Genomic DNA, 19519 nt, shown 5'->3' with positions numbered 1-19519 from the left:
AACAATGCTGTAGGATTTGAGGAGTGGGGGAAGTTTGTCAGATGCTCATGTGGTTGTCAAGGGTTTCGTGAGGGAAGTGAAACTAGAAATTGGAGGTGAGGGAATGGTGAGCTTTCAGCAAGAGGCAGAAGGAGGGCAGGACGGAAGCAAGGTTTTAAGGTGGCCATTCCTGCAACAGGTGAATTAGGAAATAATTCTCCAGTGAGGCATTTATCTTCAAACTCATTCTTTTTAATATGACAATTTTTCAGGTAGATGAATTGAGGTAGATTTTTCATGTACAAAATAGCTAGAAAAACAAAAATGGGTGAAAGTGAATAAAAAATGTTTAGAAATAAAAAGCATGCATAGACTTACTTGAGAATACTTTTCTATGCAGCTGGTATGGTGTCCTGAAATAAGGTTTCATTTTTAATGAAATAACCGTTTTTTTCTTAAAGGTCTAATACCATTTTATATGGTACATGAGGCACTGTTTTCAGGATTACTGTGTACGAGGCTTGTTAAGGATCAACAGTGGCAGGAAACCCCATGGCTTCTTGGTTTAGGTTAACCTCCATTCTTTTCTCAGGCTTGTATTTTACTCAGAAAGAAGATAAATTGGAGATGGCAGGAAACTTAAAACCATATACAAGATCATCTGGAAAATATAAAAACAGTGTTTGTGGCAAACTCTAAAATACATGTGAAAGCTCTCTATACATAAATCAATGGCAAAAAGTGGTAAATTCAAAAATACACATGAAAAATTCCCTATCATGGAAAATAATCGTTGCTGTACTATGTTGCCTTTATGAGTTTGTAACAAATATATAATGACTAGATGGCTGAAATATTTAAGTACTTAAAATCCTAGCAGAGCTTAAATTTCTAATGTTCTAATTTTGGCATATTTTCTTTTGGTATTGATCCTGAATCGATTATTCTGCAGCTATATGTGAAAAATAAAAATAGTTGTCCAGAAAAAAACCTGATTTCTAAAATATAATTTTCAGTGAATCATGCTTCTAAATTGTACTGATATTTATAAATAAATCAAAATCCAGCTATCTGTTTTTAAAACTCAGGAAAAATTAGAAAGCTCTAAAAAACTTATTTTTCTCTTACACATATGAGTAGATAGAAACACACTGAAATTTTGACTCCCCATTCATTCCTCATTTTGGAGGATAATGGAAGGCTTTGGATTATTACTATATTTGTTTAATTCGTTTTCTGTTAAATTGATCATCATCATCTGGAATTATTTATTATATGACTAGTATATGTTAGCAGCCCTGGGACCTTTTGAAAATGATCACTTAATGGCATTGTAGTGCATAGATTATAACCATTACATCCCAACTTTAACAGGTATGTTCATTTTATTTTATGTAATTAAAGATATTTTCTTTTGGATTTCATTTTTAGAGACTGTCATGCAGTTCCTTGAGAAGCTATCAGACAGACTTTCTGAAAGGTTAGTTTTTTTATTCTACTCTTTAGAGTGTGTATCATGTAGTTTTTTTTATAAAATAAGACTTGATTTATAAAAAATTAGGAGGTAGAAGTATGGGAATATTGGGTCAGATCTGTGGACTAGTCAAGAGATTGGATTAACTGTGAGGAAGATTTAGCAAGCACACAGCTGTCTTTCTAAGGTGATAATCTTGAAAACTGAGGCTGACCCCTCTGATTAACTACTTCATTGCCATTGGAACCCCTCATTGATGTGTAATTAAAACATTTGGTGGTATGAGTTGAAAATATATTCTGTCTCCCTTTCTGATATTTCCCACTCATTTTTTCTCCTTTCCCATTTATTCCCTTTCACTATTTTTTATGTTTCCCCAAATGAATGAGACCATATAATGTTTGTCCTTCTCCGATTGGCTTATTTCAGTCAGTATAATACCCTCCAGTTCCATCCACGCCGAAGCAAATGGTGGGTATTTATCGTTTCTAATTGCTGAGTAATATTCCATTGTATACATAGACCACAGCTTCTTTATCCATTCATCTTTCGATGGACACCGAGGCTCCTTCCACAGTTTGGCTATGCCTTTCCATCTTTGATAGAATTTCTTGTCTTCCACTGGTGCTTTCTAGTCCTTTGCTGAGAGGCCACATTCCAGTAGCCTTCAGATACCTAGGATTCCAGGAAGAGACATGTCATGGTTGTCTCATAAAGCTGTCTAAATTTTCATTTGCCTTTTTGACTATACTAGCATGTTAAATTTTAGCTCAGATTTCCATTTTATTTTATTATAAACTCATGCCTTTATCCCAATCCTCTCTAATTTGGATTATATCTATATACTCTAAGCTTTTCTTTTAATCTGGTGAACCATTGTAGCTTTGATTTAATGAAGAGGCAGTGTTAATTATGTGGTTAGTTGAGAATTTACTTTTTTTTATTAGTTAAGTGTTAGTATTCTTTCTTCCCTTGTATGTAACAATAGATTATATTTTGAGCAAGCATGCCATCAGATTTTTACAGGTGTATATAGGAGTTAATTCTAATAAAAAAATTCACATTCTATTGACATTAAGCACATATTTGATTATTGCCCAGCTAGAGGTTTTCTGTAGGAGAAAAATTATGAAAAGTAACCTCTCTTTATATTTTTGTATATAATTATATATTTTATATAATCTCCATATTTTTTTTAAAAAGGTAATTTGTTAGTCTCTTACCTTTTTAACGTATAGCAAAGAGCGGTGATTTAAAGTTTGCTGGTTGGGATCCCTGGGTGGCGCAGCGGTTTGGCACCTGCCTTTGGCCCGGGGTGCGATCCTGGAGATCCGGGATCGAGTCCCACGTTGGGATCCGGGATCGAGTCCTACGTCGGGCTTCCGGTGCATGGAGCCTGCTTCTCCCTCTGCCTGTGTCTCTGCCTCTCTCTCTCTCTCTGTGACTATCATAAATAAATAAAAATTTAAAAAAAATTTAAAAAAAAATAAAGTTTGCTGGTTGTAACCTTTACATGTATCTGTAACATTGCTAATTTTTCCAAGCTTTAATACTTTCAAGTCCTGTATCTATCTGCTAGGATGTTTTCAAAGACAAATTGTGATAATTTACTGATGCTATATTGCTGCCCCTTCTAACACAGGTAAAATTTGGACTAATACTGCTTTACATTTGCATTACAAATTACTTCTGATTTTATCATGAATACTGGGGAAAGTTACATAAGAAAACTAGTTCTTTTTTAAAAAATTTTTTATTTTATTTAAATTCAATGAAGTAGCATATAGTGTATTACTAGGTTCAGAGGTAGAGTTTAGCGATTCATCAGTTGTATATAACACTCCCTGCTCATTACATCAAGTACCCTCCTTAATGCCCATCACCCAGTTACCCTATTTCCCCAGAGAACTAGTTGTTTAATAATGTAATTATTAAAATTTTCTCCTAACAATGAATGATAAACCTATTTTACAGAACTATAAAAGACTTTGAGATGATACGAAGGATGAAAATGAAACTAAATCCTCAAAATTCTGTAAGTGACAATTTTGGAATATTTTGATTATAATTTAAACAGTCTATCAGCTGAAGTCCTTATTTTTTGACTCTAGAACTCTTGTGATATATTAAAGGTGTGTGTATTCTTGTTTCTGATCCTTGGTCTTGGTTCTGAATCTTGGGTTTGGTGAATAAAGTATTGAAATACTTGATCCATATGTCTGAGTTTGACATTTTCAGGAAATCCAGTATTTTTGTTGGTTAGTTGACATTAATGCACACATATGCTCATACACATATACACACCTATAAATGTATATTAACAACATATGTTAATATACAGTCACACGAAGGCTGCTTCCATTCTACCGAAAGTGGCCTTCTTAGTTTGAAGCAGCCTTTGAGGAAGCTCAGTGGAGGATTGATCTGGCACGTGGCAATTTAACCATCAATGTTAACATTGCAGTTTACTTTTTTATTTGCTAATTTATGGAGCTCAACTAAATAGATCAATATTGACTTCAAAGTATACCCCAACTTAACACACTTAAGTGTTGTTTTTAATCATAAGGTTAAATGGTCACTTGGTCTTACTGTACAGGCTTAAATGTCCTTATGTTCAGAAGCTGCCCAAGTGATGCCATGCCCTGAAAAGTGATGGGATTCCAGGTACGAGGACCCTGGTTCTCACTTGGTTCAAGGACACAGCAGGGTTGCTGGTTGCATCATTTTCCTGCAAGTGCCATTGTTGGCAATTCTTGGTTTGGTGCTGCTGCCAGGGCCAAAATCATAGAGAACATTTAGGGGAAATGAGCCTTGCAGATTTAGAAATTATTTACCAATTTCTCAGATATAGCTACTAAGAAATAGATTAATCTTATCAAATTCACCAATTTCTGGAATAGCATGTCAACTTGTTAATTTATGGTAGGAGCTGTCTAGCAAAGTAGGATTAATCATCTGCATATTTTGGCATGGTAGGTAGGTCCACTTAGGAAACTAGATACAGATTAGAATTTATTTTGGTGAACATAGAAACAGAAAAGATAAGGTATGTTGTCAAAAGCTAATTCATTAAAAGCTAATATGGAACTATCCTCTCTAGACGTTTTGTATACCTTACCGATACAGGTTATTTTGCAGATATTTGTGAAATGCCTCATTTTCTCCTGAATTCCCTGTTTTCACCTTGCTACCATAGCCAGAACCTGCACTCACTCTAGGCCAGTGATTCACAAAGTGTGTTCTCTGTACCAGAAGCTGTAGCATCAACTGGAACTTGTTAGAAATAGAGATTCTTGAGCCCTACATGAGACCCATTGCATCTCTAGCCTTATAATCCTTGTTTTGACAAGCCCTTCAGGTTATTTATCCCCCACCCTCCCATCAGTTACTAAATCCTATATATTCTTCCTTCCTGAGAGCTCTGTGTTCTTGTCTCTCCATGCCCATTGCCGCGGTGCTGGTTGAGGTCATTGTTACTTCTCACCCAGATTATCATTGTAGTTGCCAAACTGATTTTCAAGCCTTTTGTTCTGGCTCCTGATTTGGACTACTTAGCAATGTGCCTAGTTCAGGGTTAGACATAAGGTAGGTACTTAGCACTTAATTGAAATAGGGATGAATGAATGAATGAATGAATGACTTGTCACCAGAGGGATTTTGCCAAAAGGCAGATCAGATCTTGTCACTTTTTTTTTTTTAAATATTTTAATTATTCATTCATGAGGGACACACACACACACACACACACACACACACACACACACAGAGGCAGAGACACAGATAGAGGGAGAAGCAGGCTCCATGCAGGGAGCCCGATGTGGGACTCGATCCCAGGACTCCAGGATCACGCCCTGGGCCAAAGGCAGGTGCTAAACTGCTGAGCCACCCAAGGATCCCCCAAGATTTTGCCACTTTTTAAAGATATTTTAGTGGCTTGTGTTAATTCTCAGATTTACTTTCCTGTTTCTTAGCTTTCCCACCAAGCCTTTCCACATTTTGTTTCTACCTGTTTCTCCAGCCTTGTCTTCTGCTGCCCTTTAAGCTGTGTCTCTTGTTCCCTACTAAGTAATGCCTGTGTGATGCTCTTGTGCTTCTTAAAAACTACTTACCACTTTGTTTCTTTGCTTGTCTTTGCTTTTCTTTCTTTTGTTTTAAAATTCTGACTGGTATTTATGTGCCCACAACTGTGGTAGGTAGCATGCAGTCATTTACAAACTTTGTACACAGGAATGCCTTTCCCTCTTTCTCATCTGGATTCAATGTGCCTGGTCTTCAAAACTCAGCTCAGGCTTTATCTCCTCCAGTACCCTTCTCATGGGCTCTGTTTCACATGGTACAACATCACAGGCATAACCTACTGTACTCTGATTGTGGAGTCTAGACCATTACCGGCTCCTTGGTACAGGGATCAGGTCTTACTGGGTTTTATTTCCCTAGAGCCTGCACTCTCTGGTATGTAGCAGGTCGTAAATGATCATCTGTTGGAGGAAATGTGTCCCAGGAACTGAACACTTGGGGGCCATAGTTCCAGGGATGCTGGGAGAAGGATAGTAAGCCTAGAAGTATCTTACATTGGCTACATTCCATGGTCATGGAATAAAATATAAAAAAGAACACCTTGCTATTTGAGGACATGATGTCTGACCTGAAAATTTAAAGGATAAATCAAAGGATAAAAGAAGCCAACATTCATGGAGTTTTTACTCAATGCCAGGTATTCTGTTTAATAGTCCAAGTGCATTAAGAAATGGTATTTGGAAGATGCTGTTGATTCGTTCAGCAAATAACTATTGAGGCACTACTGTGTACCAGGCAGTATTCAAGCTGAGGATATAATAGGAAAAATGCGAACAAACAAAGTCCCTGTCCTCAAGAAGCTTACATTCTAGGGGAGGAAAGCAGATAGTAAGTACATGAAAGAAAGAAATACGTGCCATGTTGTATGGTGATAAGGGCAATAGGGGAAAATAATGCAGAGCAACAAGGATGGAGGTTGCTGTTCTGTAGGGATTGGTCAGGGAAGACTTCTCAAGACACTTGAGCAGAGGGATCCCTGGATGTCTCAGCGGTTTGGTGCCTGCCTTTGGCCCAGGGCGTGGTCCTGGAGTCCCTGGATCGGGTCCCACATTGGGCTCCCTGCATGGAGCCTGCTTCTTTCTCTGCCTTTGTTTCAGCCTCTCTCTCTCTCTCTCTGTGTCTCTCATGAATAAATAAAATCTTAAAAAAAAAAAGAAAGACACTTGAGCAGAGACTTGGAAGAGATGAGGTAGTGCCCCACAGAGTAACTCGGGGCAGAGCTTTCTCCACAGAGAGCGCACCTGCCCCTTGTGGTCAAGGAATAGGGAGGGGACCAGTTTGGCCAGACTGGAGCTCGGGAGGGTGGAAGTGGCAGGAGATGGGCTTGGGGTACAGAGGGGTGAGATCAGATGGTATAGAAGGAAAACAGGAAAGCATTGACGAGCAGAAATACTTTTTCCATGTTGTACAGTAGTGTGGATTGAAAGCTTGAGCCCAGGCATTCTGACTTCACAGCCTGGGCTTTTAGTCACTCCTGTCACCTGGACAATTTGTGGGGAGGAGGATCTTTCAGGTATTCAAGCTTTTCTTCCCTTCAGTATTCTGTACCAGTTGTCAAAACCAACTTCTGTGACAGTGCTCCTTCTTCTTCTTTTTCTTTTTCTTCTTTTTTCTTTTCTTTTCTTTTCTTTTCTTTTCTTTCTTTTCTTTCTTTTTTTTTTTTTGTGACAGTGCTTCTTTATGACATATTTTCTTTGGCAAGATTAGAGGTAATTCTCCCTTCATTACACTTGAAATTGTTGCTTTCACTTTGGCAATCCACCCTAAGCTGCCTGCTTAGATTTAGAAAGAACTTTAATCTTATCTTTAGAACCCTAATCTTACCTGCAGCATGTTTTATGGATTGATATGTGGGTTGCATTTTGGGAAAAGTTTTGACATGGCTATTTTAATCTATTAATGTTGACTTTTATGTTTACTTTTTGCATTATTTACCTTTTCCCCAAATTCTGGGATTATGTTTCATTTATACCTTGTACTCCTTGATTATGGGGAAGTCAAAATAAAGAGGTATTTCATGAATATTCAGGATTTTTATAAAACTTTTCTGATAACAGGTTTACATTTTATAAGCTGTCTAACTTGTTGGTAAAAACTGTGGCATAGTCAATAACTTTCATAGCAACGAATTTTTCCATTGTAGGAATTAATGCCTTGGGATCCCCCTTACTACAGTGGTGTGATTCGTGCAGAAAGGTAAGGTTTTTTTGGAGAAATCTTCATATATGAGAAGGAAGAAAAAAGCTAACCTTTATTGAGCACCTTGCGCATTAAGTATGCAACTAGTCTACTCACTCAGTTGCCTGCATTTTAAGCCTGTATGCTCTCAAGTCCAGGCCTCGTGCTGGCATGGTCAGCATTTGCCCACATGTTTTTTATCTGGATTAAAATCGTGCATAGGATCATGCTCTATCCCCTCCTCATACCCCCGCAGCCTGTTCTATGGCTCATATCATTTCCTTGTTTAAAACTTTTAAATATCTCCCTGTGGGGTCTGGAATCTGGCTTCTTCCTGTGTGTACCTTCCAGGTTCTTTTACTACAATGAGCATTTTGGGGGCTGAGACTCTACTCGAACCCTGATTTTCTCTCATTTCTGGCCCAGGATGGGTGCTCAGCAAATATATGTTGAACCAATAGAGGAATAAAGTAGTGCTTGGGATGGGGCTGTGTGATTTTTCTTATGTTTCCTCATTTTTGTTTGAATATATTGTGGGCACTTTCTTGGCATATCTGGAAGGATATATGTGAAATAAGGATTTAGGACAGTTAACTTGATGTAAGTACTCCTTTGGTTTCCATATTCTCCTGTGTTTATTCTGTTATGGGCAAACTAGTAGGAATGCTTTTTTTCCTGAAATATCCTCTAGTTCTGTCATTTTTATATTTGCATGTAAACCCAAGAAATATGGAGGCCTGTTCAAAGTGAATAAATTTAGAAATGTTTGTGTCCCAAGCAACTATATGTATGCAATAGAAATAAAAAAAAAAAACAAACTTCCAATTCTACACTTCAACAGATCTTTAACATTTTTTCTCTTATAGTTCCTTTTTGAGATCCTCAGCTTTAACCCAGAGTTAGATTGATTTAGGTAATAGAAGAAAATAAAAGCTTTGTGCCTTTTTCTTCATAAAGCATGTTGGTATATATCATGATAATATGCTTATTTGATTGGTATTTAACTTTGAAATCTTTTTGTTACTATGCATTATTTAAACATGAAGTAAAGGGTAGTACATATCTCACTGAAATTAGGCTTTTTGTTTATTTTAATGATTTTTTTTTTTTTTGATATTTGTTATAAAAGCAGAAAGCAGTAACTTTTGGTGTTCTTTTCTGCACTGGTAGGAGGAGAGGTGCCCTGAGATCAGTGTCTTGAAGAGTTTACCCACTTAATATTCATTCATTTTCCTCTTTGGCTTCTCTGTGTCATCTCTGTTCCTTAGACTAATCTTACAAAGCATATTGTCTCCTGATATTTTTTCAGCTGTTTTTTATACATATATCCCAAATTCAGCATGAGCCACCTTTTCTATGGAAGCACATAAACCATTACTCAAAATCTGTAAATCATTTGGTTACAATAAACAGTGAGTGCTTAGAATATATGATAGGTTAATGTAATTACTTCACAAATGTGTTTGATGGCTGCAAAACCCCAGACTTTGCTCCCTATCATTACATAAAACAAATGATTTCTCTCTTCAAACTTTTTCAAAGCAAGATTTGACTTGGTTGCTTGGCCAACCAAGATGTAGCATAAGGGAACACTAAAATTTTATGAATGCCTTCCATATCAAAAAAGGGTTTTAAAAACTTTTGACATTGGAAAGTAATGTAAAATAGATGAATTTGTTTCTTTCTGATTTTTGCTACTGTGATTTTTATGTGGTATTCCTCTGTTTTATGTCACCCATGAATGTCTTAGCCTTATATTTAAGTGATATTCTTGTCATTTAGTCTTATTTTGAAAGTGTAGGATGCCCAAACGGTAGTTCTGTGAAAATTATATATGAATATTTGAAGACTTGGAAAGCTATACTCAATTGTAAAGTATATGCATTAATTAGGAGTATGGGATCCCTGAGAAGTTTGGGAGTAATCCTAAATAAAAGACCTTGACTAAAGGATAGTGACTTTCTCTTCTCCATTTCTATCAAAGTTCAATATTGCAAAGATTGCAAAATCTTCATGTTGCTGACTGACTCTGGAGTTGGTACTTAGAGATCACTGAGGTCTGTCCCCTGTGCACAAGCCACAGAGACAGGGTCTTGCTGTCCACACAGGCCAATGGAAAGAGTGGGAACACCCGAGGTAGGGTGGCAGTGTGATCTGGAGCATGTTCCCCAAGGTCTGGGGGGCCTTAGGGGGAGCTCTGGCTCAACCACTAATGAGCTATACACCATCTTTGGAAAGTTACTTGTCCTCTCTGAAGCCTCTCAGCAAGGGTATCTATAAAATGGGGGTTATAATAGTCCCTCCTTCATAGGACTAAATGAGTTAGTAGTGAAATAATATTATTATATGGAACTGGACTTCTCTGGACACTGTTCCAGAAGATGATCTACTCTAAGAGATGCTTTTTAAGTGTTCTCTAAAATCTTTTGGGATCCCTGGGTGGCGCAGTGGTTTAGCGCCTGCCTTTGGCCCAGGGTGCGATCCTGGGGACCCGGGATCAAGTCCCACATCGGGCTTCCGGTGCATGGAGCCTGCTTCTCCCTCTGCCTGTGTCTCTGCCTCTCTCTCTCTCTCTCTGTGTCTGTCATAAATTTAAAAAAAAAAATTAAAATCTTTTGAAGGAGTGGTCACTTCTCCCTGAAGCTTTCTCTAAACACTTATCTAAAGTATGATGAATGTATTGAGTTAGTTGTAGAATGCTTATCAGAGAAGCTTTTAATGATGGAGAGAGAACACGGCCAGAGAGGTCCACTTTGCCTGTGCTTCCCAGACCATTACTGTGTCCAGCGGGGAGGAGGACTGTGCTTGGCTGGCAGGACAGCTTGTTTCTGGTCCTTTTTCTCTTCAAGGTCATGGGATAACTACTGCTTTCAAAATAGAATTGGAGCCGTCATTCATGGTTTCTAGGATCTGGTCATAGCCCACTTTTCTTTAACAACAAATGCATGCACACCCACAGTTATTTGTTGGGTATGACCTATCCTTCTGTTTTTTTTGTTTTGTTTTGTTTTTTTCTACCATGCCTCTTCCTTTACAGCTTTCCTCAGCTGGACTAGGGTCTCTGTCCCAAGTCAGATCCCTTTCTGTCTCAGGCAGAGCCTGTCTGGTGGCTACTAGTGTTCACCTTGCCTTTTTTTGCTGTCCTACTTGAGAAATTTTGCCAGAAGTCCACCAGACATCCAGGTCTGCTACAGCCACTGTAGTTCCTGCCACCACTGTGCTTACAGCCACATGTGGCACACTTGATCTTTAACAATGTGTTCTGTTGGTCTTATGTGTTAGACATGTCTCATCAACCAGACCTTAAAGCTCTTAAGAAAAAAGTGTGACTTGTTTCTTCTATTTGCAGTAAATTGTGGAATACACACTCTGGACTCAGTAAATACATATTGGTTGATAGCCACTGTTCAAGACTGTATCTAAACCAGTAATTGGGGAGACGAACTGGGGGTGGTGGAAGGGGAGGAGGTGGAACTAGGGATGGGGGTGACTGGGTGGCGGGCACTGAGGTAGGCACTTGACGGGATGAGCACTGGGTGTTATTCTGTATGTTGGCAAATTGAACACCAATGAAACATAAATTTATTATTAAAAAAAAAAGAAAAAGGGGAAAACAATAAACCAGTAATTGAAAACCTTATTAAAAACAATCCAGTGATTCTCTCCCTCTCTCTCTCTCTCCCTCTCTCTCTCTCTCTCTCTTTTAAAGAGGATATCATATTTTGGTGAATGGCTGTTTTCATCTGTCAGATTTATTGAAAGCAGGGTGACCCTCGGGAGGCCTTCATAATACTCTTTTGTTGACAAAGGTTTTTACCAGGCTTGTTGGCTCTTAGAGTTAAGGAATCACCAGGTATTCCAGGAACACAATGTAACCTGCCTGGTTACACCAGGGGCTTTAGTTAATTTACTTCAGGTTTCAATACTAGGTCATTTGTTAGGCTATTAACTCAGTAAAAGCACCAAGCAAAGGGATACATAAATGCTTCAGATGAGACTGTAAGAAGTGAGGGTTTTAAACATCTATTTTAAGGTGCTTAAAAGGCAAATGACTGCATTTTGGTTTGAGGTTTCAATAATCTTGATTGACAAGAGTTGGCCGAGAAGCACAGGTAATGGATGACAAAAGAAAATGAAAATATAATAGTTTGGGTTTGAGGTTAGAAGGGAGCAAAGTGAAGACTGCTAAATCCTTGTTAAATTCCTCTGCTTTCAAGTAAAGACTTAAATATGTGTTTTGACACGAAACAAAAAATAGAAGGGGCTTTCCTTGATTTGAGTTTTTCTTCAAGTTAACCCCAGGGACCCTTTTTTAATTTTTTTTTTGCTTTTATGTTCAGATGCATTTTAAGTTTCTTAAATGTTCGCCTAAAGAAGGAAAGAACCTCTTAGAAGTAAGATAAGAAACAAATGTGTTTTAAAACCACCAAAAGTCAATCCTGGGAGATAGTGGCATGAGTGATCGATAGACATCTTAAAGAGCACAGAAAAATCTTAATTTTTTTTCTTCAAGTTTTAGTGTCCGCAGTTGGAGTCCGCATGTAAGAGGAGAAGTAATTCTTTAAATTATGAAAAGTATATATTCAGTTGTTTTGTTTAAAATGAAATGTGATTTTTGATTAGGCAGTCCATTTGTGTGAATCCAAAAGTCAGAACAACATTAAAAAGTACTCAGTGAGAAATTTTGGTGTCACCCCCATCCCTGCTCATGGCATTCCCCCTTGCTTTGTCCCCTATAGAGGTAATCATTTTAAAGTTGTTTAATGTGTCCTTGGTGTTTGATTTTTAATGCTCAGTGAATTTTTTCTTTTCTGCTAATAGTGAGTTTCAGTGAATCATGCTTCATTAATTTTTTTTTTAAATTTTTATTTATTTATGATAGTCACACAGAGAGAGAGAGAGAGGCAGAGACATAGGCAGAGGGAGAAGCAGGCTCCATGCACTGGGAGCCCGACGTGGGATTCGATCCCGGGTCTCCAGGATCGCGCCCTGGGCCAAAGGCAGGCGCCAAACCGCTGCACCACTCAGGGATCCCCATGCTTCATTAATTTTGATGCAATTTTATATAAGGGTATTATTGGGAAGGAGAATTCAGTATCACTTGTTCCTTGCTAAGGTATATCCTCAAAAAAAAAAGAAAAAAAAAGTTCAAGAGCATTCACATAATGAGATAAGAATGTTTTATGTTTTAAACTCTTTAGAAAACCCTGGATTTTCATGGACAGCTGACACTGGTGTTCAAGATAATAAAGACTTATTTGATGTGTGAAGTTGTATGGTTTATTGGCTAGTGTATGTGCAGTGAGCTGGGTGCTGTCAGTGTTTAAAAAAGGATGCTTTATTATGAAAACTTTCAAATAAGTGAAGATATAAAGAATAATGTAGGTTACCTGCATATATTTATTTTCCAGATTGAGTAACTATTAAAACTGTGCTGGATTTGCTTCATTTCTATCTTTTGTTTTCTTTTCTTTTCTTTTTTCTTCCTTCTTGTGACTAAAGCAGGCCCTACACCTCATGTCCTTTCACTTTGACGTTTTATTACGGCTCTGTCAGGAATATGGGTATTTTCTTACAGCAGTCCCAGCACAATACAGGAAGGTTCACAGCGGCCCATTGGCATCATCTGGTACTCAGTCTGTATTCCTGTGTCCTTGATAGTGTCAGGTCCGTCTTCTCCCAGGCAGTTTGTTGGAACCAGACAAGGCCTGCACATTTCCTTTGGTTTGTCTCCTGATTCTTACTCTAGAGCACATCTGCGCCCCTCCTGCCCCCACCTCACCTCCCACCTTCTTCATGTTACTAACTGGCTATAGACACCAGGTTACTTTCCTTTTTTTTTTTTTTTTTTTTTTTTTTTTAATTAACTTTTATTGGTGTTTAATTTACCAACATACAGAAAAACACCCAGTGCTCATCCCGTCAAGTGTCCACCTCAGTGCCCGTCACCCATTCCCCTCCAACACCCGCCCTCCTCCCCTTCCACCACCCCTAGTTCGTTTCCCCGAGTTAGGAGTCTTTATGTTCTGTCTCCCTTCCTGATATTTCCCAACATTTCTTTTCCCTTCCTTTATATTCCCTTTCACTATTATTCATATTCCCCAAATGAATGAGAACATACACTGTTTGTCCTTCTCCGATTGACTTATTTCACTCAGCATAATACCCTCCAGTTCCATCCACGTTGAAGCAAATGGTGGGTATTTGTCGTTTCTAATTGCTGAGTAATATTCCATTGTATACATAAACCACATCTTCTTTATCCATTCATCTTTCGATGGACACCGAGGCTCCTTCCACAGTTTGGCTATTGTGGCCATTGCTGATAGAAACATCGGGGTGCAGGTGTCCCGACGTTTCATTGCATCTGAATCTTTGGGGTAAATCCCCAACAGTGCAATTGCTGGGTCGTAGGGCAGGTCTATTTTTAACTCTTTGAGGAACCTCCACACAGTTTTCCAGAGTGGCTGCACCAGTTCACATTCCCACCAACAGTGTAAGAGGGTTCCCTTTTCTCCGCATCCTCTCCAACATTTGTTGTTTCCTGCCTTGTTAATTTTCCCCATTCTCACTGGTGTGAGGTGGTATCTCATTGTGGTTTTGATTTGTATTTCCCTGATGGCAAGTGATGCAGAGCATTTTCTCATGTGCATGTTGGCCATGTCCATGTCTTCCTCTGTGAGATTTCTCTTCATGTCTTTTGCCCATTTCATGATTGGATTGTTTGTTTCTTTGGTGTTGAGTTTAATAAGTTCTTTATAGATTTTGGAAACTAGCCCTTTATCTGATATGTCATTTGCAAATATCTTCTCCCATTCTGTAGGTTGTCTTTTAGTTTTGTTGACTGTATCCTTTGCTGTGCAAAAGCTTCTTATCTTGATGAAGTCCCAATAGTTCATTTTTGCTTTTGTTTCTTTTGCCTTCGTGGATGTATCTTGCAAGAAGTTACTGTGGCCAAGTTCAAAAAGGGTGTTGCCTGTGTTCTCCTCTAGGATTTTGATGGAATCTTGTCTCACATTTAGATCTCTCATCCATTTTGAGTTTATCTTTGTGTATGGTGAAAGAGAGTGGTCCAGTTTCATTCTTCTGCATGTGGATGTCCAATTTTCCCAGCACCATTTATTGAAGAGACTGTCTTTCTTCCAATGGATAGTCTTTCCTCCTTTATCGAATATTAGATGGCCGTACATTTCAGGGTCCACTTCTGGGTTCTCTATTCTGTTCCATTGATCTATGTGTCTGTTTTTGTGCCAGTACCACACTGTCTTGATGACCACAGCTTTGTAATACAACCTGAAATCTGGCATTGTGATGCCCCCAGCTAAGGTTTTCTTTTTTAAAATTCCCCTGGCTATTCGGGGTCTTTTCTGATTCCACACAAATCTTAAAATAATTTGTTCTAACTCTCTGAAGAAAGTCCATGGTATTTTGATAGGGATTGCATTAAACGTATAAATTGCCCTGGGTAACATTGACATTTTTACAATATTAATTCTGCCAATCCATGAGCATGGAATATTTTTCCATCTCTTTGTGTCTTCCTCAATTTCTTTCAGAAGTGTTCTATAGTTTTTAGGGTATAGATCTTTTACCTCTTTGGTTAGGTTTATTCCTAGGTATCTTATGCTTTTGGGTGCAATTGTAAATGGGATTGACTCCTTAATTTCTCTTTCTTCAGTCTCATTGTTAGTGTATAGAAATGCCATTGATTTCTGGGCATTGATTTTGTATCCTGCCACGCTACCAAATTGCTGTATGAGTTCTAGCAATCTTGGGGTGGAGGCTTTTGGGTTTTCTATGTAGAGTATCATGTCATCGGCGAAGAGGGAGAGTTTGACTTCTTCTTTGCCAATTTGAATGCCTTTAATGTCTTTTTGTTGTCTGATTGCTGAGGCGAGGACTTCCAGAACTATGTTGAACAGCAGTGGTGAGAGTGGACATCCCTGTCTTGTTCCTGATCTTAGGGGAAAGGCTCCCAGTGCTTCCCCATTGAGAATGATATTTGCTGTGGGCTTTTCGTAGATGGCTTTTAAGATGTCGAGGAAAGTTCCCTCTATCCCAACACTCTGAAGGGTTTTGATCAGGAATGGATGCTGTATTTTGTCAAATGCTTTCTCTGCATCTAATGAGAGTATCATATGGTTCTTGGTTTTTCTCTTGCTGATATGATGAATCACATTGATGGTTTTACGAGTGTTGAACCAGCCTTGTGTCCCAGGGATAAATCCTACTTGGTCATGGTGAATAATTTTCTTAATGTGTTGTTGGATCCTATTGGCTAGTATCTTGTTGAGAATTTTTGCATCCATGTTCATCAGGGATATTGGTCTGTAATTCTCCTTTTTGGTGGGGTCTTTGTCTGGTTTCGGAATTAAGGTGATGCTGGCCTCATAGAACGAATTTGGAAGTACTCCATCTCTTTCTATCTTTCCAAACAGCTTTAGTAGAATAGGTATGATTTCTTCTTTAAACGTTTGATAGAATTCCCCTGGGAAGCCATCTGGCCCTGGACTCTTGTGTCTTGGGAGGTTTTTGATGACTGCTTCAATTTCCTCCCTGGTTATTGGCCTGTTCAGGTTTTCTATTTCTTCCTGCTCCAGTTTTGGTAGTTTGTGGCTTTCCAGGAATGCGTCCATTTCTTCTAGATTTCCTAATTTATTGGCGTACAGCTGTTCATAATATGTTTTTAAAATCGTTTGTATTTCCTTGGTGTTGGTAGTGATGTCCCCTTTCTCATTCATGATTTTATTAATTTGAGTCTTCTCTCTCTTCTTTTTAATAAGGTTGGCTAATGGTTTATCTATCTTATTAATTCTTTCAAAGAACCAACTCCTGGTTCTGTTGATCTGTTCCACAGTTCTTTTGGTCTCGATATCATTGAGTTCTGCTCGAATTTTAATTAACTCTCTTCTTCTGCTGGGGGTGGGGTCTATTTGTTGCTTTTTCTCTAGTTCCTTTATGTGTAAGGTGAGCTTTTGAATTTGAGATCTTTCCAGTTTTTGAATGTATGCTTGTATTGCGATGTATTTCCCCCTCAGGACTGCTTTTGCTGCATCCCAAAGATTTTGAACGGTTGTATCTTCATTTTCATTAGTTTCCATGAATCTTTTTAATTCTTCCTTAATTTCCTGGTTGACCTTTTCATCTTTTAGCAGGATGGTCCTTAACCTCCACGTGTTTGTGGTCCTTCCATATTTCTTGTTGTGATTAAGTTCTAATTTCAAGGCATTATGGTCTGAGAATATACAGGGGACTATCCCGATCTTTTGGTATCGGTTCAGACCCGATTTGTGACCCAGTATGTGGTCTATTCTGGAGAAAGTTCCATGTGCACTTGAGAAGAATGTGTATTCAGTTGAGTTTGGATGTAAAGTTCTGTAGATATCTGTGAAATCCATCTGGTCCAGTGTATCATTTAAAGCTCTCGTTTCTTTGGAGATATTGTGCTTAGAAGACCTATCCAGGGTAGAAAGAGCTAGATTGAAGTCACCAAGTATAAGTGTATTATTATCAAGGTATTTCTTGAGTTTGGTTATTAATTGGTTTAAATATTTGGCAGCTCCCACATTCGGGGCATATATATTGAGGATTGTTAAGTCCTCTTGTTGGATAGATCCTTTGAGTATGAGACAGTGTCCCTCTTCATCTCTCACTATAGTCTTCGGGGTAAATTTTAATTTATCTGATATAAGGATGGCAACCCCTGCTTTCTTTTGAGGACCATTTGAATGGTAAATGGTTCTCCAACCTTTTATTTTCAGGTTGTAGGTGTCCTTCTGTCTAAAATGAGTCTCTTGTAGACAGCAAATAGATGGGTCCTGCTTTTTTATCCAGTCTGAAACCCTGCGCCTTTTGATGGGGTCATTAAGCCCGTTCACATTCAGAGTTACTATTGATAGATATGAGTTTAGTGTCATCATATCTATTCAGTCCTTGTTTTTGTGGATTGTTCCACTGAACTTCTTCTTAAAGGGGAATTTTAAGAGTCCCCCTTAAAATTTCTTGCAGAGCTGGTTTGGAGGTTACATATTCTTTCAGTTCCTGCCTGTCTTGGAAGCTCTTTATCTCTCCTTCCATTTTGAATGAAAGCCTTGCGGGGTAAAGTATTCTTGGTTGCATGTTCTTTTCATTTAGGACCCTGAATATATCCTGCCAGCCCTTTCTGGCCTGCCAGGTCTCTGTGGAGAGGTCTGCTGTTACCCTAATATTCCTCCCCATAAAAGTCAGGGACTTTTTTTCTCTTGCTGCTTTAAGGATCTTCTCCTTATCTTTGGAATTTGCAAGCTTCACTATTAAATGTCGAGGTGTTGAACGGTTTTTGTTGATTTTAGGGGGGGATCTCTCTATTTCCTGGATCTGAATGCCTGTTTCCCTTCCCAGATTCGGAAAGTTTTCAGCTAGGATTTGTTTAAATACATATTCTGGCCCTCTGTCCCTTTCCGCGCCCTCGGGAACCCCAATTAAACGTAGGTTTTTCTTCCTCAGGCTATCATTTATTTCCCTTAATCTATCCTCATGGTCTTTTAATTGCCTGTCTCTTTTTTCCTCAGTTTCCCTCTTTGCCATCAACTTGTCTTCTATGTCACTCACTCGTTCTTCCACCTCGTCAAGCCTCGTCGTTAGGACTTCTAGCTTGGATTGCATCTCATTTAATTGATTTTTAATTTCTGCCTGATTAGATCTAAATTCTGCAGTCATGAAGTCTCTTGAGTCCTTTATGGTTTTTTCTAGAGCCACCAGTAGCTGTAAAATAGTGCTTCTGAATTGGCTTTCTGACATTGAATTGTAATCCATATTTTGTAACTCTGTGGGAGAGTGGGCTGTTTCTGATTCTTTTTTTTGAGGGGTTTTCCTTCTAGTCATTTTGCTCAGTGCAGAGTGGCCAAAAACAAGTTGTATTGGGAAAAGGAGAAAAAGAGAGAGAAGGAAAGAAAAGAGAAAAAGAAAAAAGAGAAAGAAGAAAAAAATAGGGGAAAAAGAGAAGAAAAAGAAAGAAAAAGAAAGAAAGGAGAAAAAAGAAAAAAGGGGGGGTGGGGGAAGCAATCAGAAATCAAGAAGAAAGAGAGAAAAAAAAGCACAAAACAAAACAAAAAAAAAAAAAAACAAAAACAAAAACAAAAAAAAAACAAAAAACAAAAAAAACCACGGGGGAGTATCTTCCGATTCTGTGTAGTTTAAGTCCCTTGACTTCCCTTGGAACTGGTCCGTCTCGCTGGTCTTCTGGGGGAGGGGCCTGCTGTGCTGATTCTCAGGTGTTGGCACTTGGGGGAGCTGCTCTGCCCCTGCCTGGTGCAGGGCTCGGTGGGGGTTGTTGACCCCGTGAGGCCCCGGGAGGAAGCCACAGTGGCGGGGGCAGCTCTGGGACCCTGGATCCAGCCCCCGCAGTAGCTCCGGGGCTCTCCTTCTGCAGGGCCTGGGGGCTCCGGGGCGGGGCCGCTGATCTGCTCAGTTCCAGGCAGGAGCGTCCTTGCTGTCCTGGGCCCTCCCGGCCTCTGCCTGTCCCGGGGGAGGCCGGATCCTGGGCTGTGTCCCGGCGCCCTGTGCTCCGGGGCCTGCGCTGTTGGATTCGCGCTCCCGGCCGCAGCCCCCTCCGCGGAGCCGCCGCCCGAGCCTCTCCGAGCTGTTCCCGGAGCCGCGCAGCCCCCTCCGCGCGGAGCTTCTTCCTCTGCGCGAGCCGCCGCCGCTGAGCTGTTCCCGGAGCCGCGCAGCCCCCTCCGCGCGGAGCTTCTTCCTCCGCCCGAGCCGCCGCCGCTGAGCTGTTCCCGGAGCCCCGCAGCCCCCTCCGCGGAGCCGCCGCCCGAGCCCCTC

General features: G+C 39.5%; 1 protein-coding gene across 3 annotated transcripts in view; it reads left to right on the top strand.

Annotated features, from left to right (window-relative positions):
- Positions 1-19519, top strand: part of LOC121497195 (mitochondrial intermediate peptidase) — a 175600-nt gene that overhangs the window by 27897 nt on the left and 128184 nt on the right. For all 3 annotated transcript variants that reach the window (XM_041766485.1, XM_041766483.1, XM_041766484.1), the window contains exons 8-10: positions 1411-1459; positions 3428-3488; positions 7677-7729. In XM_041766485.1, the coding sequence (XP_041622419.1) occupies positions 1411-1459; positions 3428-3488; positions 7677-7729 (163 nt within the window). The remainder of the gene's footprint in view (positions 1-1410; positions 1460-3427; positions 3489-7676; positions 7730-19519) is intronic.

Source organism: Vulpes lagopus, chromosome 8 (genome assembly GCF_018345385.1).
Source record: "Vulpes lagopus strain Blue_001 chromosome 8, ASM1834538v1, whole genome shotgun sequence".
Classification (NCBI taxonomy): Eukaryota; Metazoa; Chordata; class Mammalia; order Carnivora; family Canidae; genus Vulpes; species Vulpes lagopus.
Note: the sequence above shows the minus strand (reverse complement) of the source record. Positions and strands in the feature narration are given on the sequence as shown.